The sequence below is a fragment of the Notolabrus celidotus genome, chromosome 10 (assembly GCF_009762535.1).
Source record: "Notolabrus celidotus isolate fNotCel1 chromosome 10, fNotCel1.pri, whole genome shotgun sequence".
NCBI classification, from domain to species: domain Eukaryota; kingdom Metazoa; phylum Chordata; class Actinopteri; order Labriformes; family Labridae; genus Notolabrus; species Notolabrus celidotus.
The window spans coordinates 16,789,435-16,813,042 of NC_048281.1; the positions used below are offsets into that span (position 1 = coordinate 16,789,435).

The 23,608-nt window shown below is 39.5% G+C and overlaps 1 protein-coding gene across 3 annotated transcripts in view; it reads left to right on the forward strand.

Annotated features, from left to right (window-relative positions):
• The first annotated feature begins 10,356 nt into the window (after positions 1-10,356).
• fign (fidgetin) overlaps positions 10,357-23,608 on the forward strand; it is a 31,534-nt gene continuing 18,282 nt past the window's right edge. Inside the window, exons 1-2 of one of the 3 annotated variants that reach the window (XM_034693584.1) lie at positions 10,357-10,543; positions 11,352-11,386. In XM_034693584.1, the coding sequence (XP_034549475.1) occupies positions 11,362-11,386 (25 nt within the window). In that variant the 5' untranslated portion in view covers positions 10,357-10,543; positions 11,352-11,361. Of the gene's footprint in view, positions 10,544-11,341; positions 11,387-23,608 lie in introns of those variants that run through there. The other 2 variants (XM_034693586.1, XM_034693585.1) reach the window with 2 other exon arrangements.

Below are 23,608 nucleotides of genomic sequence, written 5' to 3' on the forward strand. Positions count from 1 at the left end.
TGACAAGCTAATTACATCTGAGCTATCTTTCTACTGAAATATTTGATTGATCATTTTTCAATAAAAATAAGAGACTAAGAAAACAATCATCACCAAGCTTTTTAATTTCTCTTTAATTTCACTGTTTCTGATATCAGAACCCTTTCACACAGGATAAAGAGCGGTTGTTGACATTCTGATTAGTGATGTGTGTGTTGACTTGACTACATGATTAAAAACTAGTTTAACTCGCTAGTCGACATCAGAATTACCATTCAGTCAAACGAGTTATTAATATTATTTTTAGTGATGCAGGCCTGATATGGGGGCATGTTGCATCTTAGCTGTAGCGTAGCCACCAGCCTCTAGGCAGAGCTGTAACTCTGGTTCATGACAAATACAACCAGTTCTGCATTGATTGCAGACAACAGGAGGCATCTCAGAGCACAGCGCTGTTTGGTGTACTATGATTTAGAAAATAGAGATAAAGCTGTATGGAGGTTGTGTCTGGTTAAACTGGCATATAACCACTCAACCAGAGAGATGCATAACAAACAAGGGCATGTGGATATTTACATGCAGGGAGGACCAAAGGCTGGTGCTGCTAGCTCTGCTAGCATTAGCCTAATTTAAGCAAACCTGTTAACATAATTTACCCGCAGACTCTTTGAGCCAGTGTCTAGCCATGTTCAATATTGTGCTCAAATTTTGCCTTTTCTTTTGTACCTTTAGACTAGTCGGAAAGTGGGAATTTTAATTTCTGTTTCAACGACTGGCAAACAGTGTTGCCAACTTCTCAGTGAGGAAAGTAGCTATTGGCTGTCCTAAAAGTCGCTAAATGACGTCATCACTTAATTTGCATGAACTGAATTGTAATGGACGCTGCAGGAGAGACGCGTAACATTGAAGGAGAGACCAAAAAAAAAAGAGTAAAAAACACCTTAAATATGTTTTTAAACTACATTTAGGAGCCTACAACAAATCAAGGGAAAACATTTTCTACATGTTTGTTGTATAGAATCTAGATTAACTATCTAAAAGGACCAAAAAGAGAGAGTAGGCAGGATCAGCCAGCGGTGTCTTCGTACATGCGTGATACATTTGCAGTCTGGATGCAGAGGGGTGAACGCCTCCTGCTCTGAATGCAGCCAGGAGGGACTCACAGAAGCATCCACTGCTTGTTGAGTAGAGTAAGGACAATACATGCTTTAACTTCAGTCTCCAAAAGTCTCCATTCAACACCAGAAAAAGTCGCTAGATTTGCCGCTAGTCGCTTTTTTTAAAAAAAGAGTGGCTAGAGGGGTCTATAAACTCGCCAAATATAGCGACAAAGTCACTAAGTTGGCAACACTGCTGGCAAATTAGTCACTTGGAACTTTCCCTTATTCTGACCACAAAAAAGAGAAGAAAAAAGTTTGAGTACTAGATGATTCTAAAAGGTTCAACTGAATATGACCAATAAATGAGAGGGGTTGTGATACAGGGGGTGTGTCCAGACTTGGTTGACTAGGGTGGCCCAACTAGTAAACTAATTTATACAGGGGTGGCATAAGGCTTGTACTATTAGTACACATATAGTTATAATATATTTACCTTTTTTGTCTCCACTTTTCATAACTACTTTAACCACATTAAAGTATCAAATAGGTGGCATATTCCTGTGTAAAGATGTGCATTTTCTTAGCTTATGTCTTTAAGGATTCAATAAGGTGTCTGTCCAAGGTCACAAAGTTAAAGTATTTCAAAGATTGAAAGAAAACTCCTACACAGTGTCTGTCAAGAAAAAAAAATCTATGCAATATTTTGATACCTTTAAAAACCCATAAAGAAAATGTAGTACATTTAATGCAGAGAAAGCTACAAACAGTCTACTGCTGCATAGCCTAAATGGTTCATTCTAATACAAGTCAATAAGGCTTATCATAGTTTAGGATTTTGGGGTTACATCTGGGGGGGGGCAATCAGATGACAAGGGGGCCTGTGCCATCCCTGGCCCCCCTTTTGGAGACGCCCTTTCTCAAAGCCAACAGTTTGGATCTAAAAAGGTCAGCTTTTTTGCAAACAGGGATGTATTTGGGAAAATGATCCATCACTTTTAAACCTGTGTGCACTCTGTCTTTTTTACAAGTGACAAGTAGTTGTAATAAATCTGATGTCTGAATTTTGTTTTTCTATTTTTTAATAGAGAAAAAACTCAACAGTGAAACTCATGAAAGTGTCACTATAACATGGTATCTCTCTAGTTGAAGTTTTAAATAATTCCCTGTTTGTACAAAAGAGTGTATTGAAAATTCTCTCTATTTTTATCAACTAAAAAAAAAAAAAATCTGTTTTCATGTGATTATAGTGGGCTTCAGTTTTGGCCACCAGTGCTCTTGAGTGTGATAGGCAAAGTGGCACTCAGTCACTGTGGAGCTTCTGAAGCTGATGAAAGAGAGACATTAATTGAATGACCTTGGCATCACTGTTTTTAATAGGCAGACATACTTCAATATGAGCAGAATGACTGGAGAAAAATGTGTCTTATAGCCTATTTCAACACCAAGATATTTGACTGTTTCCTGCATGCTGTTTATTGTTAGTTCAGATAATATTTTAATTGAGTAAGTGGAAATTTAAAGTCATTAAGAATACATGGATGTATCAACTCTATAGAGGGCTTTGTCGAAGTTTGAGAAAAAGCTGTTATTTATAGAAACCTCATTTGGAAATAGATGATCAGAGGAACTGTAGAGTCCCTCAAACACATCATTGAGAATAAAATCAGCTGTAACAGGAACATGTTCTTGGTGCTGAATACCTGAACCCCGGCTGAGGGCAGACACTCGCTGCTATGACAGATCCATCAAAACAGCGGCGTCTGTCTCTCCTGATGTGGACTCCAGCGTGCGCTCTGCCTGCCGCTGAGCTCTGAGGCCCGCTCTGCATCGTCCACTGGCACCGTGCCAAACCCGGCCCTGCAACTATTGTCCTTCACCCTCCCTGCTCTGAAGCCTGCTATTCAATTAAGATACAGTAACTTTGTGCTGCACGAGATTCTTTAAACACAGCTACGAGTGGCGACTAGACAGCAGGGAGCCTTTTCTGAAACTGTTTCTGTCATGCTTTCTTGCAGACCATATGACACCATGCTGTACAGTATGCCTTGGAGCAGACTCTCCAACAGTCCCAGCATCATCTGGTGGATCTGTCACATCCACAATTACATTATTGCTGTTTCACTCACACGAGCCACTGTGTCAGAACTCTGAAAACCAAACAGATGGAGCTGGTTGGCAACAGAAGGCTCGCAAATCACGGATCATTTGATAGGAGATTTTATTTAATTATTCAACCAAGTGGCCGTCTTGGAGAGGACTCAATGCAGGCTGCCTACTGTACAATATGTGTAAGCAACTGTTACACTATTCAACTAATAATGAGTTACACAAAAGATAAAAGCTGAGACATTGTGTTTGTTAGAGATACCATGTGTTCCTTTGAGATGAGTCGTGCAATCTTTCTGTGTGTCTAAATCCTAGATAAATGGCTGAAACATGTACGTACGGAGTAGGATTATAAGGGTAACTCACAATACTATATAATTCTATACCATACTATAGCATACTGTATAATAGAATTTGATACCACAGTACAATACAATAAGATACCATCAATTGGAATGGATACAATGAGACATTATACAAATGCAGTATGATGTGATTAGGGATGAGTATTGGCAATAACTTCACGATACGATACGCATCACGATACTTGGGTTACGATATGATAGTATCACGATATATCAGGATATCACAATATTGTGATATATTGTGATATTGTACACAGTAAACTAAGAAAAAATAGAGATGGTGCATATGTATATCACACACTATTACTCAAAATTGAAAGGACCAATTAAGTCAAAACTATTTATTAATAATAATAATAATAATACATTTTATTTATAAAAGCGCTTTAAAAGGTTCTCCAAGCGCTTTACAGTAAAATACAATTATACAATAGGAAAGCAAAAGGAAAACTGTGCAAGAAAAGCAAAGAAAAGCAAGGCAGCAAAATAAAACAAAACAAGAAAAAAAAACAATCAATTATAGTTTAAAAGCCTTTCTAAATAGGTGTGTTTTGAGTCCGGATTTGAATTTGGTGAGTGAGGGAGAGCATCTGAGGTGTTGGGGGAGAGAGTTCTAGAGGGTGGGGGCAGCGACAGAGAAGGCCCTGTCCCCCCAGGTTCGGTGCTTGGGTTTGGTGAGAGGGGTGAGGAGGTTGGTGTTGGTGGAGCGGAGGTTGCGGGAGGGATTATATGGCTGCAGAAGGTCGGTGAGGTAGGAGGAAGCTAGGTTATGGAGGGCTTTATAGGTGATGAGTAGGATCTTGTACTGTATTCTGAAGGGGATGGGAAGCCAATGGAGGTTCTGGAGGACTGGGGTGATGTGGTCTCTGGAGCGGGTATGAGTGAGGAGGCGTGCAGCTGAGTTTTGTATGTATTTGATTGAAAACAACTTTTTTGAAGTACTGAATTCATATTTTAGTTCCAACTCGGCTAAAATGTGAATTCTTATTTTTACAAAAAAAACAATATTAAGAGTTGAAATATCGATATTATATCAGAGGTCAAAGTATCGCGATATATTGCTGTATCGATATTTTTTCACACCTCTAGATGTGATAGGTAATGATATGATACATAGGAGTCAATACCATATAATCTGATGTTACAATATAAGATATGTTATGGTACAATACGATATGATACAGTACCATATGATGCCATAGAGTATGATACGATGCCATACGATAAGTTACGATACAATAGGATATGTTAGGATATCATATGATACGATACAATTCAATACGATACGGTATGAAGCAATACAATGCAATAAAATATGACATGATACAATATGATAAGATACCATACAGTAACACCTGATACCATTCTATATCAAACCATAAGTTACGATATGATATGATTCGGAATACGCTGACCATGATCACTATCCCAATACAGCAATCCTGTCATATTTAAAATATTGCAATTACAATACATTATCATGATATCTAATTAACTAAAGAATACAAAATACCCTTTAAAGGTAATGTGCAGAATGCATGTTATTAGTGCATTATTAGTCAGGAGGAAATACATGCATTGCTGGATTGACTCATATGTTACCCCCATTGTTGACTACTTTTTCCTTTACTCTGACTCCTAGTCCACTGAAACCTATACATTTCCTCAAGTGACAGATTAATGCAATTTATATTCCCCTTTCCCTGTATTTTCTTATGTAATCTTATCTCAAAGAGTCTATACAGGAAATATATAAATGCTCTAGTTTTTATATTCACTTGCAGATTGCTTCAGTTGTTATTTTTGAAACATACTGCAAAGAATAGGAAGGAGAAGAGGGAGTCTTTGAAAGGTGCACATTGATTTCTTACATATAGCATCCTTGCATAAAGGGTACAAGCAAGATTAGTTCATAACTAGCCACATTCAGGTGAGCTGTTCATTTAATGCAAGCCTTGAGAGCTACTGAATTGGAGGTATGAAGAAAAAAAAAAAAGAAAAGGTGTGACAAAGAGCCAAAATTACAATCACACAGAACGAGACAGAGGCTTTCAAGTAGAGAAGTAAATGAAATGAAAATGTGCTGCTGGCTGAAATAGTTTGCAAAAAAACAAAAAAACATGCTGTATTTAACATTCAGCCACAATGCTGAAAAGTGACAATTGCTTATCTCCATGGAGATCAATAATGGCAGCAGGATCATTGTGTAAAGTGTCTGCAGGTTTAATGCAGATAGGATGTCATTATTATTTTCTTTCTCCTAATGACCATCATTATGCACGGACACTGATTGAATTCCATTTGTTACCTGCGTTTGAGCCTGAGTGGAATAATTACCATTTAAGTATCTCCATTAAAATTCATGCACGGATGTCCATACTCAGAGCTTCTTTATTTAAAAAATAACGAAAATATTCTTTGAATACAAAATGCACCGACCCTGCTTTAATACTTCAGGTCTAATTACCTGTGAGTGTTATTAGAGCATGTCTTCTTTTTTAGGGAAATGACAGGAAAGAAAAGCAGGAAACAGTCGTTGCTCAGTTGCTATCAATGCAGCATGCTCTCTTAATATTTAATTAAAATGGATCTGCTGGTAAGTGTGATCAATATCCAGCACCCTGTCTAAATTGCTTTTTCAACCTCTTGTGTCACATACAAAATAAATATGTTGTAATAGTGGCATACATTTCTGTTACACTTTAGCAGGGAATGAGGTTGATTGTGCTGCCTTAAGGTATTCTGGGTCTCGTTCAGCTGCCTTAACTTCCCAGTGGATGGTTTTTTGATGAGACAAACGTGGCTGACTCTTAAGATGTAGTTTTTACTTCCTACAACAAACCTTTTGTTAGTCTATAAGCCTGTTTGTTTTTCTATTGGTGCATGAATGCAACCAACAAGAGCATGTCAATTCTTGTTTCTTGTTCTCTTGGTGTCCTTCCTGTGTGTTTAGTCGCTCCAGTGAAAGTCACCATGTTCCTGCTGCAGGTAAATAAAGCAGCCACTTCCCTAACACAGTCATCTTCCTGTAAATACACATCTGTGTCTGCACAGCGAGCCAGCAGAGGAGAACAGAGAGCGGGATTTGGCCACACCTAATCAATCACTGACAGATTACTGCTAAAGCCACTTCCATACACATTAAAGGGGGACAAATGCAGAATTGCAACTGAACAAGTTCTAGTTTGAAGCCAACAGTGGGACTTCCTGGTGATTTATCAAAGTCAGCGCTGCTGAGCGGCACGCCTGTGTGATTGTAGTTCACAGCAGACAGAACTGAGGCGCAGCATTGAAAGGAGTGTTTATGCCCTCAGCTGTGGCTCTGTCAGCCTTGTGGAATTTACTGTAAATCACATTGCTTTTATTGCGAGATTTAGTAGCTTATCCTCTGTGGGCTCTATTCACTTCAAGCTTGTCCCTATTAGGATTTTAGCCCCAGTCTGTGCAGGGGTATTGGGATACACATCTTGGAATAATGTGGCAAATCAAGCCTGTAATTTTCTACTTTGTGCTCATCATTCTTTTTATAATGACTGCAGCTCTTTTGTAGTAAAAATGTTTCATTACTGTGGCTAGATTACAGCCTCAGTGTGTGTGTGTTATTTCTACTCGCAGATCTCTATTTGTGATGAGGATCACTGCCTATGATAGCCCAGAGACATAGTGCAGTATCTCTGCAAATGATGTTTACAGCATCACGCCATGAAAATCGCATTTGGTTAAGTTGTGTAATGATAGAAAATATAAACAGTTTGTAGAAGAGGAAGCATTACTTGGCCTGTGGAAGTGCTAAATATACACACTTTTATTTTGTTTAATGAGTAAATGCAACATGCTGTTATTGCTACGCATCAATGTCAAGTAACAGATTAGAGGAAATATTAAAACTACCTTTGTGAAATCAAGATGCATGCCTCTGTTGCACAATGCTGGTTTCTCCAAAGTCAGTGTTTCTCTGCAGAAACACGCAGCAGCATTGCTGAAATGATCACACATGACATAAGAGTCTGTAGGCAGAAGGTTAGAAAACAGCCGGTCACGTGCTATGTAAAGCCCTAACCTCATTCCTGGGGAAATGAACAATTCCACTGTGTGTATATGTGTGTGTGTGTGTGTGTGTGTGTGTGTGTGTGTGTTTGTGTGTGTGTGTGTGTGTGTGTGTGTGTATGCAGGAAGGGAGATATCAGCTAGAGTTTTATATTCATTTCATTTTTATTCTTGCAATGATTTCAGGTGTAATAAAGCTAAGAAATAGCCTATTTGCTCATAAATCACTTTGATTAGCTCCTCTTAAGAGGGAATTTTTTGTTTTTCAGAAATTGTAATAACTCGATCTAAAACTACATATTTTATTTTTTAAACAGACACCAAAAAAATCCTATTTTTTGAATTCCTTGATATCACATCACAGCAACCAGCTAACTTTTATATTCCTGCAGGTTTGATCTGTGTCAAGGAGGATTGAAACGTGTGATGGACATGAACTGTGCTCCCTGCAGCTGTGTGTGCGGTTGTCTGCATGATGTGTGTATTGACGTGCTGTAGCAAGAGTTCAGGGAGGCAGCTGAGCAAAATAATTCAGAATGTCCTGCCTGCTGACACAAGGACAAAGGCACAGACTGAACATGCCCATATGAGGAAGGAGACAATGGACGTGGCCACACCTGGAAATGCACCGCTGTTGTTTTCACCGTGACCTCTGCAGCACACAGAGATTTTCACAGGCTGGTCTTACGAGCATGCCGGACAATCACATCTGGTCAAATCAGCTTGGTAGAGCATCCTCATGTAATAAGTATCCAAGCTAATGAGATCAAACACATAATGTTAATATGATCAGTTTCCTTAAACTATCACTCTTTTAAAAACCTTGGATTGTTTTTACAGAATCTGCAGTTGACTTTTCTCTATAAATTCTGACAAAGATGAGCTTTTGAATGTCATAATTCAAAACCAGCTTATGTTTCAGAGTAGCAATGTACTCTAAAATGTAAGGAAACAATTAAAAGATTAAAACAGGGACAGTATGAGCTTAAGCTGTCATTGTCCAGAGCGGCTCAGTGGCCGCTCCGTGTCCTGCCTTTTGGGTAGGATTTCTCCAAAGAGCTCATGCAGTTAGAATTAGCATGGTGCAGTCAAGGGAGTACTGAAGGCTGAATCAATGCATCACTCCCAGGGCCTTGGGTATGGATATGAAAGGCCATAATGGGACCCCTTTTTTTTGGTGCTGATTCTCATATCATGTGTCGAAACACTACGGCCCTTATGAAACACTTCCCCAAAGGAGACGAGATCATCCCCCTCTCTCAAGGCCGAGCATGGAGATCGGAGAGATGGAGAGAGGCTGGAGAATAACCTGCTTAGTATATGTCTATCAGCCTGTTAAGTTGTTCTTGAGCTTGCAGTTCAAAAATAAACTATTCTGGATAAAATCCATTCAAAGAGGTAGTTGTGTGACATTTTGCGAGTCAGGGTTTTTGTGTTTGTGCCAAGAATAAGAGGAAACAAGGGACACCACTTTTAGCCTGCTGCCACTAGCCAAGCTAAAAACAGGACACAAAGGACAACAAGCTAGCTTATCTCTATGTGAAGCTATAAAAACACTGACCTGCAAGATAGAGATAGTTTGACATTTTGGGACTCACTGTTTTTCCTTGTATTCCGAGAGTAAGATGAAATAAGGGACACCACTTTTTGCATTTTGTCGCTACGTACGCCTAGCTAAAAAATTGAAACAAAGGCCAAAGAGCTAACTTAGCTCTGTGTAAAACCAGCAAAAAAAACGACTCACAAATACTTCTGTAGCTATCTGAAGTACACCATTTTTTAATTAGAACCCAAAGTGAATACATTTTAGCTTCTCAAGGCATTGTGTGAGGGACTATTCCTTTACCAGGAGCAGTGACTTCTTCAAGTCTAGTTGACTTAAGCAGGCAGGTGTCTTAAAGCTAAACTGAACTAGCAAACTTATGGCTATGGCTCAATATTAAACTTAGAAAGTAGCACTGAATTTCCTCTACAGGATGGAAAATACACATATTTCTGTATGTTGAACAATTGCTTTTGTTGTCTCAGAAAAATAAAGAATTCAACTGATGTCTGTGTGAACAATGCAGAGCAAACAAAACAATTTACATAATACAAAAATTGTCTGCGAATATTTGTATACCACAAAAAAAAATTCAGATCTACCTTGCAGAGGCCATGTTTTACAAGGTTAGATTCCTTGTACAATCTGCACTAATATAATGCTCTTGTATGAGTATGAGGGTTCACTTACTCTGCACTAATGTTAATATGATGTTGCTTTTTACTGCCACACTGGTATCTTATTGGTATTTGTTGTGTCATTGGTATGCCACAGTGACATGTTTTTTTTTTAATCTTTGACAGTGGGCATGTAATTGTATATTGGTTTGATGAATGACTGTATTGATTGTGAGCAGCACTGCACTTATGTAGTGACAGTAAAGTTTATCTTATCTTATCTTAGTCATACAAACTCTGGAAATAACACATAATGTTTGCAGATGAAAACAAAGGGAATATACCATGAAGGAGTATTTGCCCTAATAGGCTCTGAACAGAACAGACAGGCTCTGCGAAGAAGGCAGTTCAGTGGTGCGTGCAGACAGTAGGCTACAATTAAACTGTTAATAAATCACATAAACTACAGAATTACGTTGTCATGATAGGCTACCCGTGAACCCCTGCTCATTAGGGCTGATTCTCTTTGAATTTGGCTCGCGCAGCAAAGAGCATGCGCAGTGTGGCGCGTGCTGCTGCCTTCAGTCAGTAGAGCAGCTGTCCAGGGTTTGGAATTCCAACATGGCAGAGGCTGTGGTCAGTCTTCCCCTCACTAACTTGGAATGGTTTCAAATCGCGAGCAGCCACGCTTAACCTTTCAGCCGCTCAGACCAGCCCGTTCACGTGCAACACTTTTACCGGATCGATGGTGTTATAAGCCGTGACGCTGCCCTGTCACCTCCACAGGTAAGTCTTATTATTCTGTCTCTCAGTGATGTTGACAATTAGAAAGAGAAACGGAGCCAGGGCTGTAACGTTACGCACGCGGAGAGAGAGACTGTGTCGCGCGTCACGGAGCTGCAGCGCAGTCTGTGCTCAGTTATTCCGCATTTTCCGAGCCTAAAATACTTGTCACCGCTTTAAGGAAGACTACATAAACGCTACCAAGTTCCACGATTTGTTTGCATATACGTCTGAAACCAGTCTCTTGAATAACTTTGCAGCAACGTGAAGTTTTTGCATGTCAGTCTGAATAAAACTTGCCGCGATATCCGCAGGCGGGAGGCTAATAGATGGCTTGTCATTGCGCTCTTAGTGGGACAACTGCTGGCAAGTAATCTATTTTAAAAGTAAAGGGAGGGTGTGAAGGGGAGGGGGGGCATCACGCTGCTTTAGCCTCTTCCTCTAATAGGCGGCGTGAAGAATGTGTGTTTTATGTCATCCACAGTCTCTCACATGCTTCCTATCCTCTTGTTCCAACTCGCGCAAGAAGTGACAGGCTGCAGCCGTGAATGTGTGCCTCTATTTCGCGTCTCCATCCACGGCTATTTTTCTATCTCGTTTTTTTTTTTTTTTAATTGTAACCTGCATGTTTTGTCTTTAATTAAACGTCCTGAATGACCAGCCGAGGACAGAACAACAAAGCGTGCGTTTTTTAAACTTGTGAAATCCGATAGCTGAGGGAAAAAGTGCCTGTAATGAGAAGCAACCTTTGGAATTCCTCCTCGTGAAAATTCCGATTCTGCCTTCTTTCCCCCTCTCCTCTTGTTTTTAGGCTTGAAGACATGATCACTAGCACCAGTATTTATGGTATGTCAATTTTGCAATTTTCACTAATATTATTATTATTTGTCATTTTTCAATGAGGCTGTATTGCTGTGATGTATTTCTTGTGTGTGTGTTTGTGCATGTTTTGCTCATCAAATGTAGTATTGCTTTAATCATAATGATAAATGGTCATACTGTAAAGATGTGGCCACAATATATGATTAATAACAGACAAGTTAATATCAGTCAGTTTTTTAAATGCTTGTGAAGGTTGCAGAATTTGCCCAATTTGAATTTGCTTTGGTTCCTATAACCCACGTTCTTTATTTGCAGTTAAGCTTTGTCTTTCTTATTGCAGCACTTTCATATTTTTGCATGCACATCTCTAACTACATAAACATATGAAAAATACAAATACACCTCTGTGTATATATGACCAGGGCAATGGATGCTATTTAAAAAGAAAGTTTATTTTGTGGATCTAGTCAGCTATTATGTTTTATGTAGTAAATTGAATTCAATATTTGCTCCAAAAACATTTTGCAGAATTTATTTTACTGACTGCTTAAAAATGTCATGTTTTAGAAATGTATGGCTAGGTTGCAGCTCCATATCTATGATGATATGATGAGATGTTTAAAAATGTATACTACCTCTATTCAAATGCCTGCTATTTATATGAAAACATTACATTTAATTCCACATTGTATTAAATCAGTAACTGTCAATTCTAAAAATGATTAAACAGTAAAAAGTAAAACAAAAAATTACACCACTAGTGAAGAAAGTGTTTCATAAAGATGCCACTCTTTTTGCAACATAAACAGACTTAAGTAAATCTTGCATGGCTCTGTCTTACGCTTCATTTTAAGAATATTTCCCGCTTTTTTATTTAGGTCCTGCACCCTATAACAACTTAATAGTGACATTACATCTCATTTCCTCCACTTTACTCAAAAGGCATAATCAGAAGTAGCTGTAAATCACTTTCACACAGTGAATGTACCTGAGCACCAGAACAGAAAGTCAGGAGAAAGTAACAAGTTGTGTCTCTCTTTTTTTCTCCAACACTCTGCCCTCCAGTAAACCTTTCCCAACCTGCACTGCACAATTTACTTAATTGTGTCCACACATTTCATTTGCATGTTTTGCTTGGAGAGGAAATTAACCATCATCAGCAGTGAGCTGAAGTATGTTTTCACTCCTCTTCAAAAAAATAACAGCATCGCAGCATCCGTCACTCAGTGGAGGGAAAAAAATGTACATTACAGTCACGTTCATTATGTTTGAGTGTTTGGTTGTAATGTGTTTTTGTAAAGTGGGTTTTAAATGTGTTAGTCAGACTTTTATATTTCATATTTAGCCCTCCCCATATAAATGTGTGTGGGTATTTTTATTAGAAAGAACTTTGATTTGAGCTGCTCGAATATGGATATAAGCTGGATTGCAAATAATTTGGAGCAATGATTCTTATTTCATTCTTTATCTTCAGGTTGCATGCTCTTGCAGTCTGACAGAACGGGGAAAAACTGTTGTAAAAACTCCTTAAAATGCATGTATTTTTATGAAAACCAAATTTAAAGAAGTTACACTGTACTTTGAGTAGTAACAATTATCCTGCACAGTATTGTTTTTTCAAACCATTCTCTCAGATCTTTTACCTTAAATATTCTAACTATCAAATAAGCCATGCAAGAGCTCCATGTGTGCTCTCCTACAGCGTGTGAGGTGATTCTCACAGGTCCTTATTTAACCCCACACACCTTCCGCTGTGCATGGAAAAGCAGCTGACAGCTCTGTTTATTTCTGAAAGGAGAGCACTTATGATAGCTATCTAAGCTGTCGCGCTGACACGAAATCTCTGCGCCGAATTCGACGACAGATGCTGACCCCTCCTGTTGTCATCACCCCTCTTTACCAGGGTGTCACACATGTTCACACTTTTAAAAGTGACTGTAAATAATAGCAAGAAGTTGTGTGGTGGAAACTAAATAATTGCACCCACTTTTTTTTTTCTCAGTGATGCAAGGATATATAAATATAGTTGTTATATTTAGTTGTTTTATACTGGGAGAGGAGTTGCTTGCAGAATATATAGCCATGGAAATAGGTTTCTTCTTTGCGGCGCTGTCAGTATACGTTCTTATTTTGTAGAGTTGAACAGATAATATTTAAAAGATTTTTTTAGTGCAACTATCAAGCCTACATCTAATTTTTTTCTCATGAATCAGATTTTTTGTTCACATTATTTTTTCATAAAAATCAAGTCTGATTTCTGGAAAATTCGTCTTCATGTTTTGCACGACTATTATGATAGACAGAATGTTTGTAAGTGCACCCGATTCATTGTCAGGTAAAATTATAAAAATGTGCACACAAATACAAACAAAAACAAATCTTTTGCATGCATCTTCCATCAACCTCTAGCCCTGTACATGTGTGGAGCAAAAGAAGCAGCTCTAAATGATCCGTCTATAACCTGTCGTGTGTAACACCATTAAAGCTGATCGCTGAAATTGACAGCCTGACTTGCACCATTACTACAAGAAGAATGTGTGTATGACAAGCCTGGCACTTTCTATACGTGCACTAATGATGACAATTAAAGTCATCTTCCCTGAATATCCTGTGCCGGCTCTGTGTAAATACCCCCTGGGATGTCTGCAGCTCTGCTGTAAATTGATGAAATACTCATCTTTACTGATGGATCAATTGGTCTGGAACTACAAGAAAATCCCACTCAGCCCCTTTTGACTGCGTTGTATTAGATCAGTGCAGGATTGTCATCTTTGAGCAAATATGTTAAGTGGTGTCTTTTATTTGTCATATAAAAAGCGAGGGAGTCCCCAATGGAGGGAAAAGACATGAGCAGAAGGGACAAAAAAACAGACAAGTATTCCATGTCCCCCCCCTCCCTCCTTCCCTCCTTTCCTTTCCTTCTTTTGCTCTCCCTCTGTCTGTTCGTCTTGTATTCACATCTCTGTCGTTTCCCTCATGGCAGCCTGCTATGTTATCTTCGTGTGTTTCTCTCTCTGCACTGACAATTCCTGCACTGATCTAAGTTGGACTGCATTAGAAAGTGGAGGCAGCTGTCTGTTGCTATACTGAGGGACGTGTTTGCTCTACTGCAAAGATGAAGGACCATGAATCCTTGACATCCTCCCTTTTTCTCCCCCCTCCTCCTCCTCCTCCTCCTCCTCCTCCTACCATCTCATTTAGACACAGCGACTGTCTGCTCAGTCTTGTTTTTTTTTTCCTTCTTTTCCTCTGAGTGACAGCATATGGCATAGACATTTTCTAAAATGCATGTGCCTACCACTGGCTGCTTGTACTTACCCTTCACATGTCTGCTAGGTACAGGCCTGAAGTGTTATTCCTCCCTCTAAACCAAACAAAACACACACACACACACAGATAAAAAAAAAACCACAGATTACATGTGAGGAACCATGAGCATATTTAGCCTTTCTCTGGTTGCATTGCAGCATACATTTTAAAATTTAAACTGCCTTTAAGGACTTGTGTATGCATGTTATTGTATGTGGCGTGAGTGTGCATGCTCTGTTTGCATGTGTACAAATCTGTCTCTTTGTGCAGGCTTTATGTTTGCAGAAGCATTTTTTTCTTAAGACAAAATGACTTGATCTCTTTCTATATCCTTTTTAAAGAAACACATCCACATATACATCCTATAATCTTATAATGAGCCATACCATAATGCACAAGGGGCTTATAGAGCTTATAGGGTTCACTAAATGACTGATTATAACAGAAACATGTTCATAAGTCATGTTTTCATGGCAGGTTTATCCAGGCCAAAGCATATCATTTACACAGTGTTGCATTCACTGCCTTACACTCCTTGTCCTCCTCCTTCCCAACACACTGAAACAGGCTTTGTTTCATCTGAGGTGTCTCTGCACTCATAAGGAGACGAAGGCAGCGCAGAGCCTGCTGGGGATTGGCTAGAATAGACAATCCCCAGGTGTACTAAACTAGGTTTAGCACTAAGGCTTTTAATCTGGACTTGTAGGAGATTCATGTGCATTCATAGATTTGCCTCGGTAATTATCATACCCCCAGTGGCAGCAGGAGAGAGACGTTTGCCTAAATCACTGATGTCCTCATTACACTGTTTACATTTTAATTAGACATGCTAAAGTCTGGATTTTTTTTTAAGTGGACAAAAAGATTTGGAGATGTTTCTATCTTTAGTTTTAGCAAAGAGACACGACGCCTGGATTGATGCCTGGCTGTAAATCGACGTCTTTTGATCGCCAAATATTTTTTTCCCACTTTTCTTGTCTTGTTGATGTCGCCGTCTTTACATCCCTGTACAATTTTTTTATGATGTCGTACGCTGGGCTTATTTGTAAAGTTGCTTTAAGATCATCTAATTGGAGCTGTATAAACAACAGCTCTTGGACTATTTATGAATATTAACACATTATAAAATTAAGTTTGGACAAATTACTCCTTTTACTTCCATGCAGGGAATAATCAGCCCTTAAAAGCTCAGACAAACAAATTCTACAGTCCCACTACTTTTTAAAATACAGACACTGAGGTGTCATTGTGTGCCTGAGCTCTGCTGCTTATCATTGAACAACCTTGGTGAAGAGGTGTTTTTTCCTCTCCTCCTTCCAAGGTGTTTTTTTTATATATATCATGCTGTTGGGGCGTTTCATATTGTGAGAGAGCCTTTCACAAGGGGATAAGAGAAAACTCAATAGTTTGCTGGGTCTTGTGTTCTGGTACAGTGTCTGACTAATCTGGCAATCACGGCCGCCGTGCTGGCTCAACTGAAACTGAAGAACATTTTTTAACCACCTTTCATTGGATGTGAATTTAAGGTGTTTGATGTGAAGCTTTTTAAGATTCAAGATTCTTAAATTTGTCTTGAAGCTGACCGGTCCTTATCAACGTGACCCTGAAATTGTGATAACACCAAGAGTGTGTGATCCCAGCTGCTTTGATACTGCAAAAATGTGGTGGAGTCCAAATTTAATATGAGATGAAATCTGAAACTAGGAACAAAAATTATGAATGGAACTTTAAAGTGTGTCAGCTATATGATTTTGACAAAGTATTATTATATGATAGGGTTATAATTCATGGATTGAAATGTGTATTTTGCTTGAACACAGAAGTCTATCTTTTCACTCTTCTTCTTTGTCCCATACCTCACATCCCATCCTAACAGACTTAAATTGATATTAGAGACAATTAGCTGAATCGGTTTCAGTCGAGATGTGAGTGTATCGGTGGTTTTCGGACGCAGCGATTCATTCATTCATCCTCCGTGAAGTCAGGGTGGCTGACAGTTTGGCGCGGGGCCAGGTGCTGGCAGAGGGAGCCTTGAGTGCCAGGGACGGGAGAGGGTGGGCCGAGGTCTGATGCCTGATGGTGTGGAGAGTGGAGAGCGAAGGGGGGAGGAGGAGGAGGAAAATGAGAGGAGGGGAAGGGGAGAAAGGGGATGGAGGGATGCTGCCATAGAGGTTTAAGGTGTCAGGCTGCAGCGGCGCAGCGGGTGTCTGCAGTGACACTGCGCCGCAATCATAGAAGTGAGGCAGGATGAGTGTGTATTCTGAGATCCAGAGCCAGGGGTGTTATGTTGTTGTTATAGTGACTGGCTGATTAAGGTGGAAAACACTGTGTTAGTTAACAGAGTACACTACAAACAACCTTTTGTTTCGTCAAGGCAGCTGGAAACCGAGGTGAACCTGTGAGCTGTTTGCAGAATTTATAAAATGTGATCCACAAAAGAATGATTCTCTCCTCTGATTCCTGCTTTATAAAAAAACATGGTCACAATTCAAATTCATAAAGCAGTTCTCCTTTCCCCACTCTCACAACAGCTGGAGTCTCACTTGCATGGTGTAAGTGAATAGTCACTAGAAGCCTCGCTGCCTGGCGGGTGGCCTATTTGACAGTCCCTCTAAGAGTCCACGCGGAATTAGATTAATTTAAATCAGAAAAATAATAAGAGTGCAAAAAAAAAAAAGAATGAGTGCTCAAGAGTTCAGCATCATGGCAGAGCTTTATGAGGGCTGACACTGCTTTTGTGTTCATTATCAGGAAATCACCTCGGGGAGTCGTGTTGACTTTGCATGCTCTAAAATAACTGGAACAGTGGACTGCCCTGTGCGCACTTGCTCACTTCCACTTTAAGTATCTGGGGAGGCAAGGTGGAAATACCAAACTGAGTTTTTTTTTCTTCTTTTGCTGAGAAAAGCTTAAAATAGTTCGAACTCCTGCTTTTGTAAGGGAAATCATGCCGTTTGTCTGGTCACGCCGCATCAGCCCTGGGTTTAACTTCAACCCTTTACCCTTTGGTGCACTTCAACCCCACTTTCCCGTCCTGCCGTATTTCCTGCCACTCTTTACTGTCCTATGAAATAAAGTCAAAGTCTTAAAAATAAATTCAAGGAAAGCTTTTAATTTGTTTAAAAAAGCTGCTATCCTTGTGTAATTGTAGATATTGCATTTGAAACAAATAGTGTTTCTTAGCTGAGTGTTGCCGCCAGCTTATGTTGCCCTCAGTTCATTTGTCCTGGGGCGAAATGAAACTAAAAGAGAACTTTTATTGTCAGTTTTTTCCTCTAATGCTCTCCTTATTTAAAGGGAACTGTACTAGCATGATGTCATCATTGGCATTATTAGGCCTGTGCACAGTTTATAGCTGTGTTTCTATACTGTACAGAACAATAGCGGATTCATTTACTGGGAGCGTGATGTTCCAGCAGTCCAAACCCTGACTGCTCTGCCTCTCCCACATCTTTAAATGGATCCCATGAGTCTCCAGCTCTGTTGTTTCCATTATTCATTTTTCCAAAACTTCCATGTAGCATGTAGAGGCTAGAGGGGTGAAAAATAATTTTGCGTCTGGAAAAAAAAAAAATGATGTAGAGCAAAGTCACTGCTTTATGCAAAGTGTGCCATGCCTTGGGAGCATGAAGTGAGCCAGAGTGTACTGTAGGAGGAGTGAGCGGCTTGGACGAGGGATGGACTGGATGTGTGTGTTTGTGTGGGTTCAGTGTGTGTCTGCGTGTTCCTGTCAGTCTGTCAGCTCAGGCCCTAATGTGGCTCCCTAGAGGTACCTGGGGGAGACCCATCTAGCACCCAGTCAGCCTCTGCTGGCGGCCAAGTGGTGACAACGGGTTCCCACAGAGAGAGGAAGTGTCATAGTATGTATGTAAACTAGTGACAGATGACTGGAGACATGTGGCCTGTAGACACCGAGCCTGAAAGTAAAGCAGTTTTTGCCTCTTAGACTTTCCTTTTTTTTCCCTCTTTCCACTTGAGACTTCAGAGAGCGAGCATCAGGCTGCGGAATACATTGACAACAAGTCAAAGACGTGAATAAAACGGATGCAAATCATTTGGCATGAAAAGACAAATGTTATGCGAAAAGGTTTTATTTGCCCTTTGAAAGAGGCTGCAGCAAAGGAGTGAGGAGGGTTTTTTTTTAGTGTGCAGAGCTTCAGGCAGCTTTTCTAGGCCACAGGTCATGTGGGTCAGTGTTACACTCCCTGCAGCCTCACTTCAACCCTCGGTCTGGAAATAGAACATGCAACGTCACCCAGCCAGGAGGGAGGTAGATTCCAGACCTCAGTGGCCACGGGCTGCACATGTGGAATCTGCTCGTGTAGTTGACCCCAAATGTTTGAAACCCAGAATGCTCCCAGTGGGATATTGTGTTTTTTGTTTTTTTTTCATGCATACCCAAATGAGCGAGGCTGTACAAACTGCCTTTAACAAAGTGAAACCAGCATACTTAAGACTCTTCACTGTCAGGCTGTGAGCAATTCATCAAGGGACCTTGCTGTAGCCAGAGGCGGATTTATTAAACAGTGTGCACATAACCTGTAAGAGAGGATAAACACAACAAATAAACTGAGGAGTTGTTGTTTTCTCTTTTTGCATATTTTAGCCAGCAGCAGGCCGTTTGCTCGCTTTTCTTTTAAAAGTGTTCATTGAAACGGACGGGGTGCTGGCACATGGACGATAGACATTCAACTCGAGAAGAGGGAAGAATCAAGCAGGATTTAGACTTTAAGATGTCATCCAAGAATCGCAAATTGTGGACCACACAGCACTTTTTTTATTACGCTTAAAAGTGTTTTTGCAGTTTTAATCTTTTTTTGATCATAAATGAGACGTGTGTTCTGCAAAGCAAAGTTTGCAGTAGGAAAAAGCTGTAAAATGTGGCTTAATAAAACTATCAAAAAGAAAACAGAAACAAAAACTATTCATTTGTTCCAACTTTTTTGCACCAGTGAATTTGGTATTCTGATAATAAGTCAATCACTTGTAGGGTTCAGTTAAAGACCGGCAGTCAGTGCAACATGCTAACTTAAATGGAAACACGATATTGGTTCAGTTCCACTGTCCTCAACCCATAACGCTCTAACTTCCTGACTTTTTTAAGGTATTTTAAGTTATATTTTTTGGCCTTTTTGCCTTTATTTTTTATAGGACACATGAAGAGAGACAGGAAATGTGGGGAGTAGAGAGAGACATGTAGGAAATGATCGACCAGCCTGGAATCAAACCGGCGACCCTTGCGACGCGGACTGTAGCTTCTGTATGTGGGGCGCTTAGACTGCTAGGCCACCAGCGCCCCAAGGTATTTTAATGCAGCTTGTAAAAAAGCGGTCAAATATGGATACTTACTACTTTTCTATTCCTCCTTTTTGATCTTTTATTTTGGTGTTTTATCATTGCCATGTAGGGATATAACAATACCTCAAAATACCTTTAAATGCTGAGATGCTTTTGGCTCGTCTCAGAATCCACCTTCTTCAAATCAGGGATGTAGTGGCGAGGTGAGAAGATCACGGACTAGAACAGTGTGCAAATATTGCAAGAGATGGATGAACTAAACAAATAGTACAACCAGACATGATGCACCACACTGAGGAGCTCCAGATACCAAAAACATATTGACACACTGTATATGAATAACACACGCCAGGAAGCAGATTTGAACCCGCTTTGACAAGCAAGCCCAAGAGCCACAGTGATTACAAAGTGCAGCAGTACTGAAAGTATATAGGGATATGATTAAGAGGTTAGAGTCAGCAGGAAATATAATGCTCTTTTTTTGTAATTTCACACCCCCAAAACTAACATTTTCTAATAGAAACATCAGAAAAATAGACAAATGCACAAAATGAGAAAACTATGTAATGTGGAATGACATTATTTTGTGTTGAGATAATGATGAAAAGTGTTTACATAAAAAAAGAAAATATCAAAATGTGCATATTGGGTATATAAGCATTGATTGTACACCTTTTTTTCTGATTTAATGCAACAAATTTGGACTTCAACATGCAATTAATACAACTGCAATTATTGTGTAGGATGGCTGTATCACTTCCTATAACAAAAAGCATGCTGTGGCATTGTGGTACAGGATTCCTGCATTCAACATCTGATGTATATTTGATCAATGTTTGGGTGTATATGAACTAATATCAGAGCATTAGTGAGTTGTGACCGTGAACACCTGGCTCTTTTCCCTCACTATTGGCCGTTTGCGGAGTAGCCTGTGCGTCCAAGTGACACCTCCTGGTCTTTGCTTTCTATCCAGGGAAACAGAAATCTATCAGCACTGATGAGATCGCGCTCCATCAAACATATCTGTGCCAAACTGTTTATAGTGAGCTCCAAAAGTGCTATTGTTCCAGTCTCCAGTCACATTTTGAGCACCAGCTGACCCCAGGTTGTGTATATTGATGAGTGGGATTTGTTTCTTAATAGAATTGTGTCTAATTAATTAGCTTTTAATTGGTTGAACTCTGAACATGCAAATGCAGCAGAATGTAGAACAATGATGACTTTAAAGTGTGTACAGAGCTGCAGATTGAGGTCGACTACTGTACACCAGGCTGTTTATTCTCATTCCTGGTTTGTGCTGTAAAATCCACTTCCTCTGACTTACCACAGGAACAGGTGTAGAACACCAGAAAGGTTCCAATTCCACAAAGAGAACCAAGAAATATTTGAATTGCCTCACGCTCAATTTCTATTAATTATCTCATTTATTTTTCACAATTGCTTTGTGCCACAGATTAACCTTTTTTCTTTCCTCATTTCATGATCTATTAAGGAATAGTTTTCATCGCTTCTTGATTTCTTGCCTCATTTCTATCAAAGCTGTGAACTCTTTGAAGGCTGACACTCTCTCATCCACCTGCTTCACACACTTTCTGTGGACACCGACAGCTCTTATTGGAACACCTCTGCTGCTTTTACAAATCACGCCGCTGATGCAACTACAGTGCAGCTCTGCTGCAACATGCACACTGACAGATTGTAGAACAGTGTGAGCAATTTACTCAATAGAATAATGTTCATACGTTTCCAATTTTGTAGGTTTTAAATGACAAAGGGTTTTTTCTTCAGACTTTTCTTTAGAAACACATACAGCTTCTTCTTTTCATTGGTTACTTTATAGAACAAGAGTTTCTGATGGAGCGATGTGTCTGTAAATGACTGAAAAGAAGAATACAGAGTGCAGTTTTTAAAGCCTGTTCACTGCTTTAAATGCAATTTAAGGATCAGATATGGAATGTATGAAATAGACTCCTTTAAAAAGTCCCATAAGATCCTTGTGTTTTATGTTATTCCAACTGGCAGGGGTACTGTTATAGGCCCCATGAAAACATCACACATCAGGCTCCTCCACTTCATCACTTCATAAATGTTCTAATATTTCTCAGGGCCTCTGTCAGTCATGGGCTTCTTGAAGCGTTCTAACTTTTCTCTCCCCATACTGCACCGGTGCTTTCTGGTGTATATTCTTCTGCTATTACCATGCACACAATGTTAAAAAAAAAAAAAAGCCAGAGTCTCGTAATAAAGGGAAAACCTTTATGTCAAGTAAGATGGATTAAAAAATGTGTCATTAAGAAGTGTGATGACAGAGCCACTTCAACCTATAAATTCCCGCCTGGAAGTCTTGGAAATGTAACACCAGTTTGAAAACTGCTTATGCATACAAAACCTCAAACACTCTTTGCTTTACATTGAGGCATAAGAAACCAGGAATAAAAAACAAAAGCTTCTAAAGCTTCTGTCACATTATCACAATGATGGTTGCTTGACCCTTTCAGGCGTTGAGGTCACGTCAGTGGACAGCTATTCAAACGCAGTTTTCCACTAAATGTGTGGGTTATAATAGAGTAGTTTCACATTAGCTGCTTTAGTTGACGTGAGTAAATCATCCCTGAAACTGACCCCCATTGGCCAGCCTTTTTTAAGCTTACCAGAAATGTCTCAAAATCAAGATGGCCGACTGAGGGTCAGAAACGCCATGCAGCTCAGGAATATCTATCAAATCCTACGAGTGTAGAGGGACCTTGAAGGTGACAGTTTTTTGTAACACGCAATTTAATTGTTTGAGTTCAAAATGATTGATTTTAGGTTTGGAGAAAATTAGGACTGATCATCTTTCAACTAAAATGAATAATACATCTAATGCATTAAAGCTTAGCATGGCGTTTTTTTTTCCAGAGGACCTGTCTGTAACTTGCTCAATATTATGGGTATATATATTTTTTAAATGTCACTTTGAATCTCTTTAAAAGTAAATAAATAAATATATTACACAACATTGCTCTATTATTTCATTAATCATGCTCGGACGGGTTAAATCGAAAGGGACCAGCAGGTTGGCTCAGTAAACAGATGATCTGCTCTCCTGCACATTGTCTCGTGTAACAGAATAAGCCCGGTGTCTGTCAGAGTTGTTTCTGTATTATTGATTGCTGGATGCTGGGAGAAGCATACACTTCAGATGTTTCAGTGTGAGTAATACCAAACAAAAAACACAATTTTCAAACCTGAAGACACTAAATCAATCTTAAATATCTAATTTGCACCAATCAATTATGATTAAATGTTGGATTAACCATATAATTAGACCAGTTTTAATTAGACCTTCTGATTTCAGTCTTTCTTGTTTACATGCATAAAAAGAAGTCATATTAGATCCCTCGTGAAAACCAAACTTTCTCTTAAAACAGCAAGCCGCAAACCAGCTCCACGGTTCTGCACTGACCATGCCACCTCAGCACTCAGAAGCCATTGTTTGCCAGTGGGCGAACCAATCTCCTCTACAGCTCTTTCCTTGTAAAAGTTCCCCTTTATGGCTTCACTACTTCACTTCAGTAACTTTATTACAGTATAGCTGAGAGATTTCTATTTCATATTGACCTAAGATTGCTTCAGTTGTCTCATTTCACCTTTTGCCTG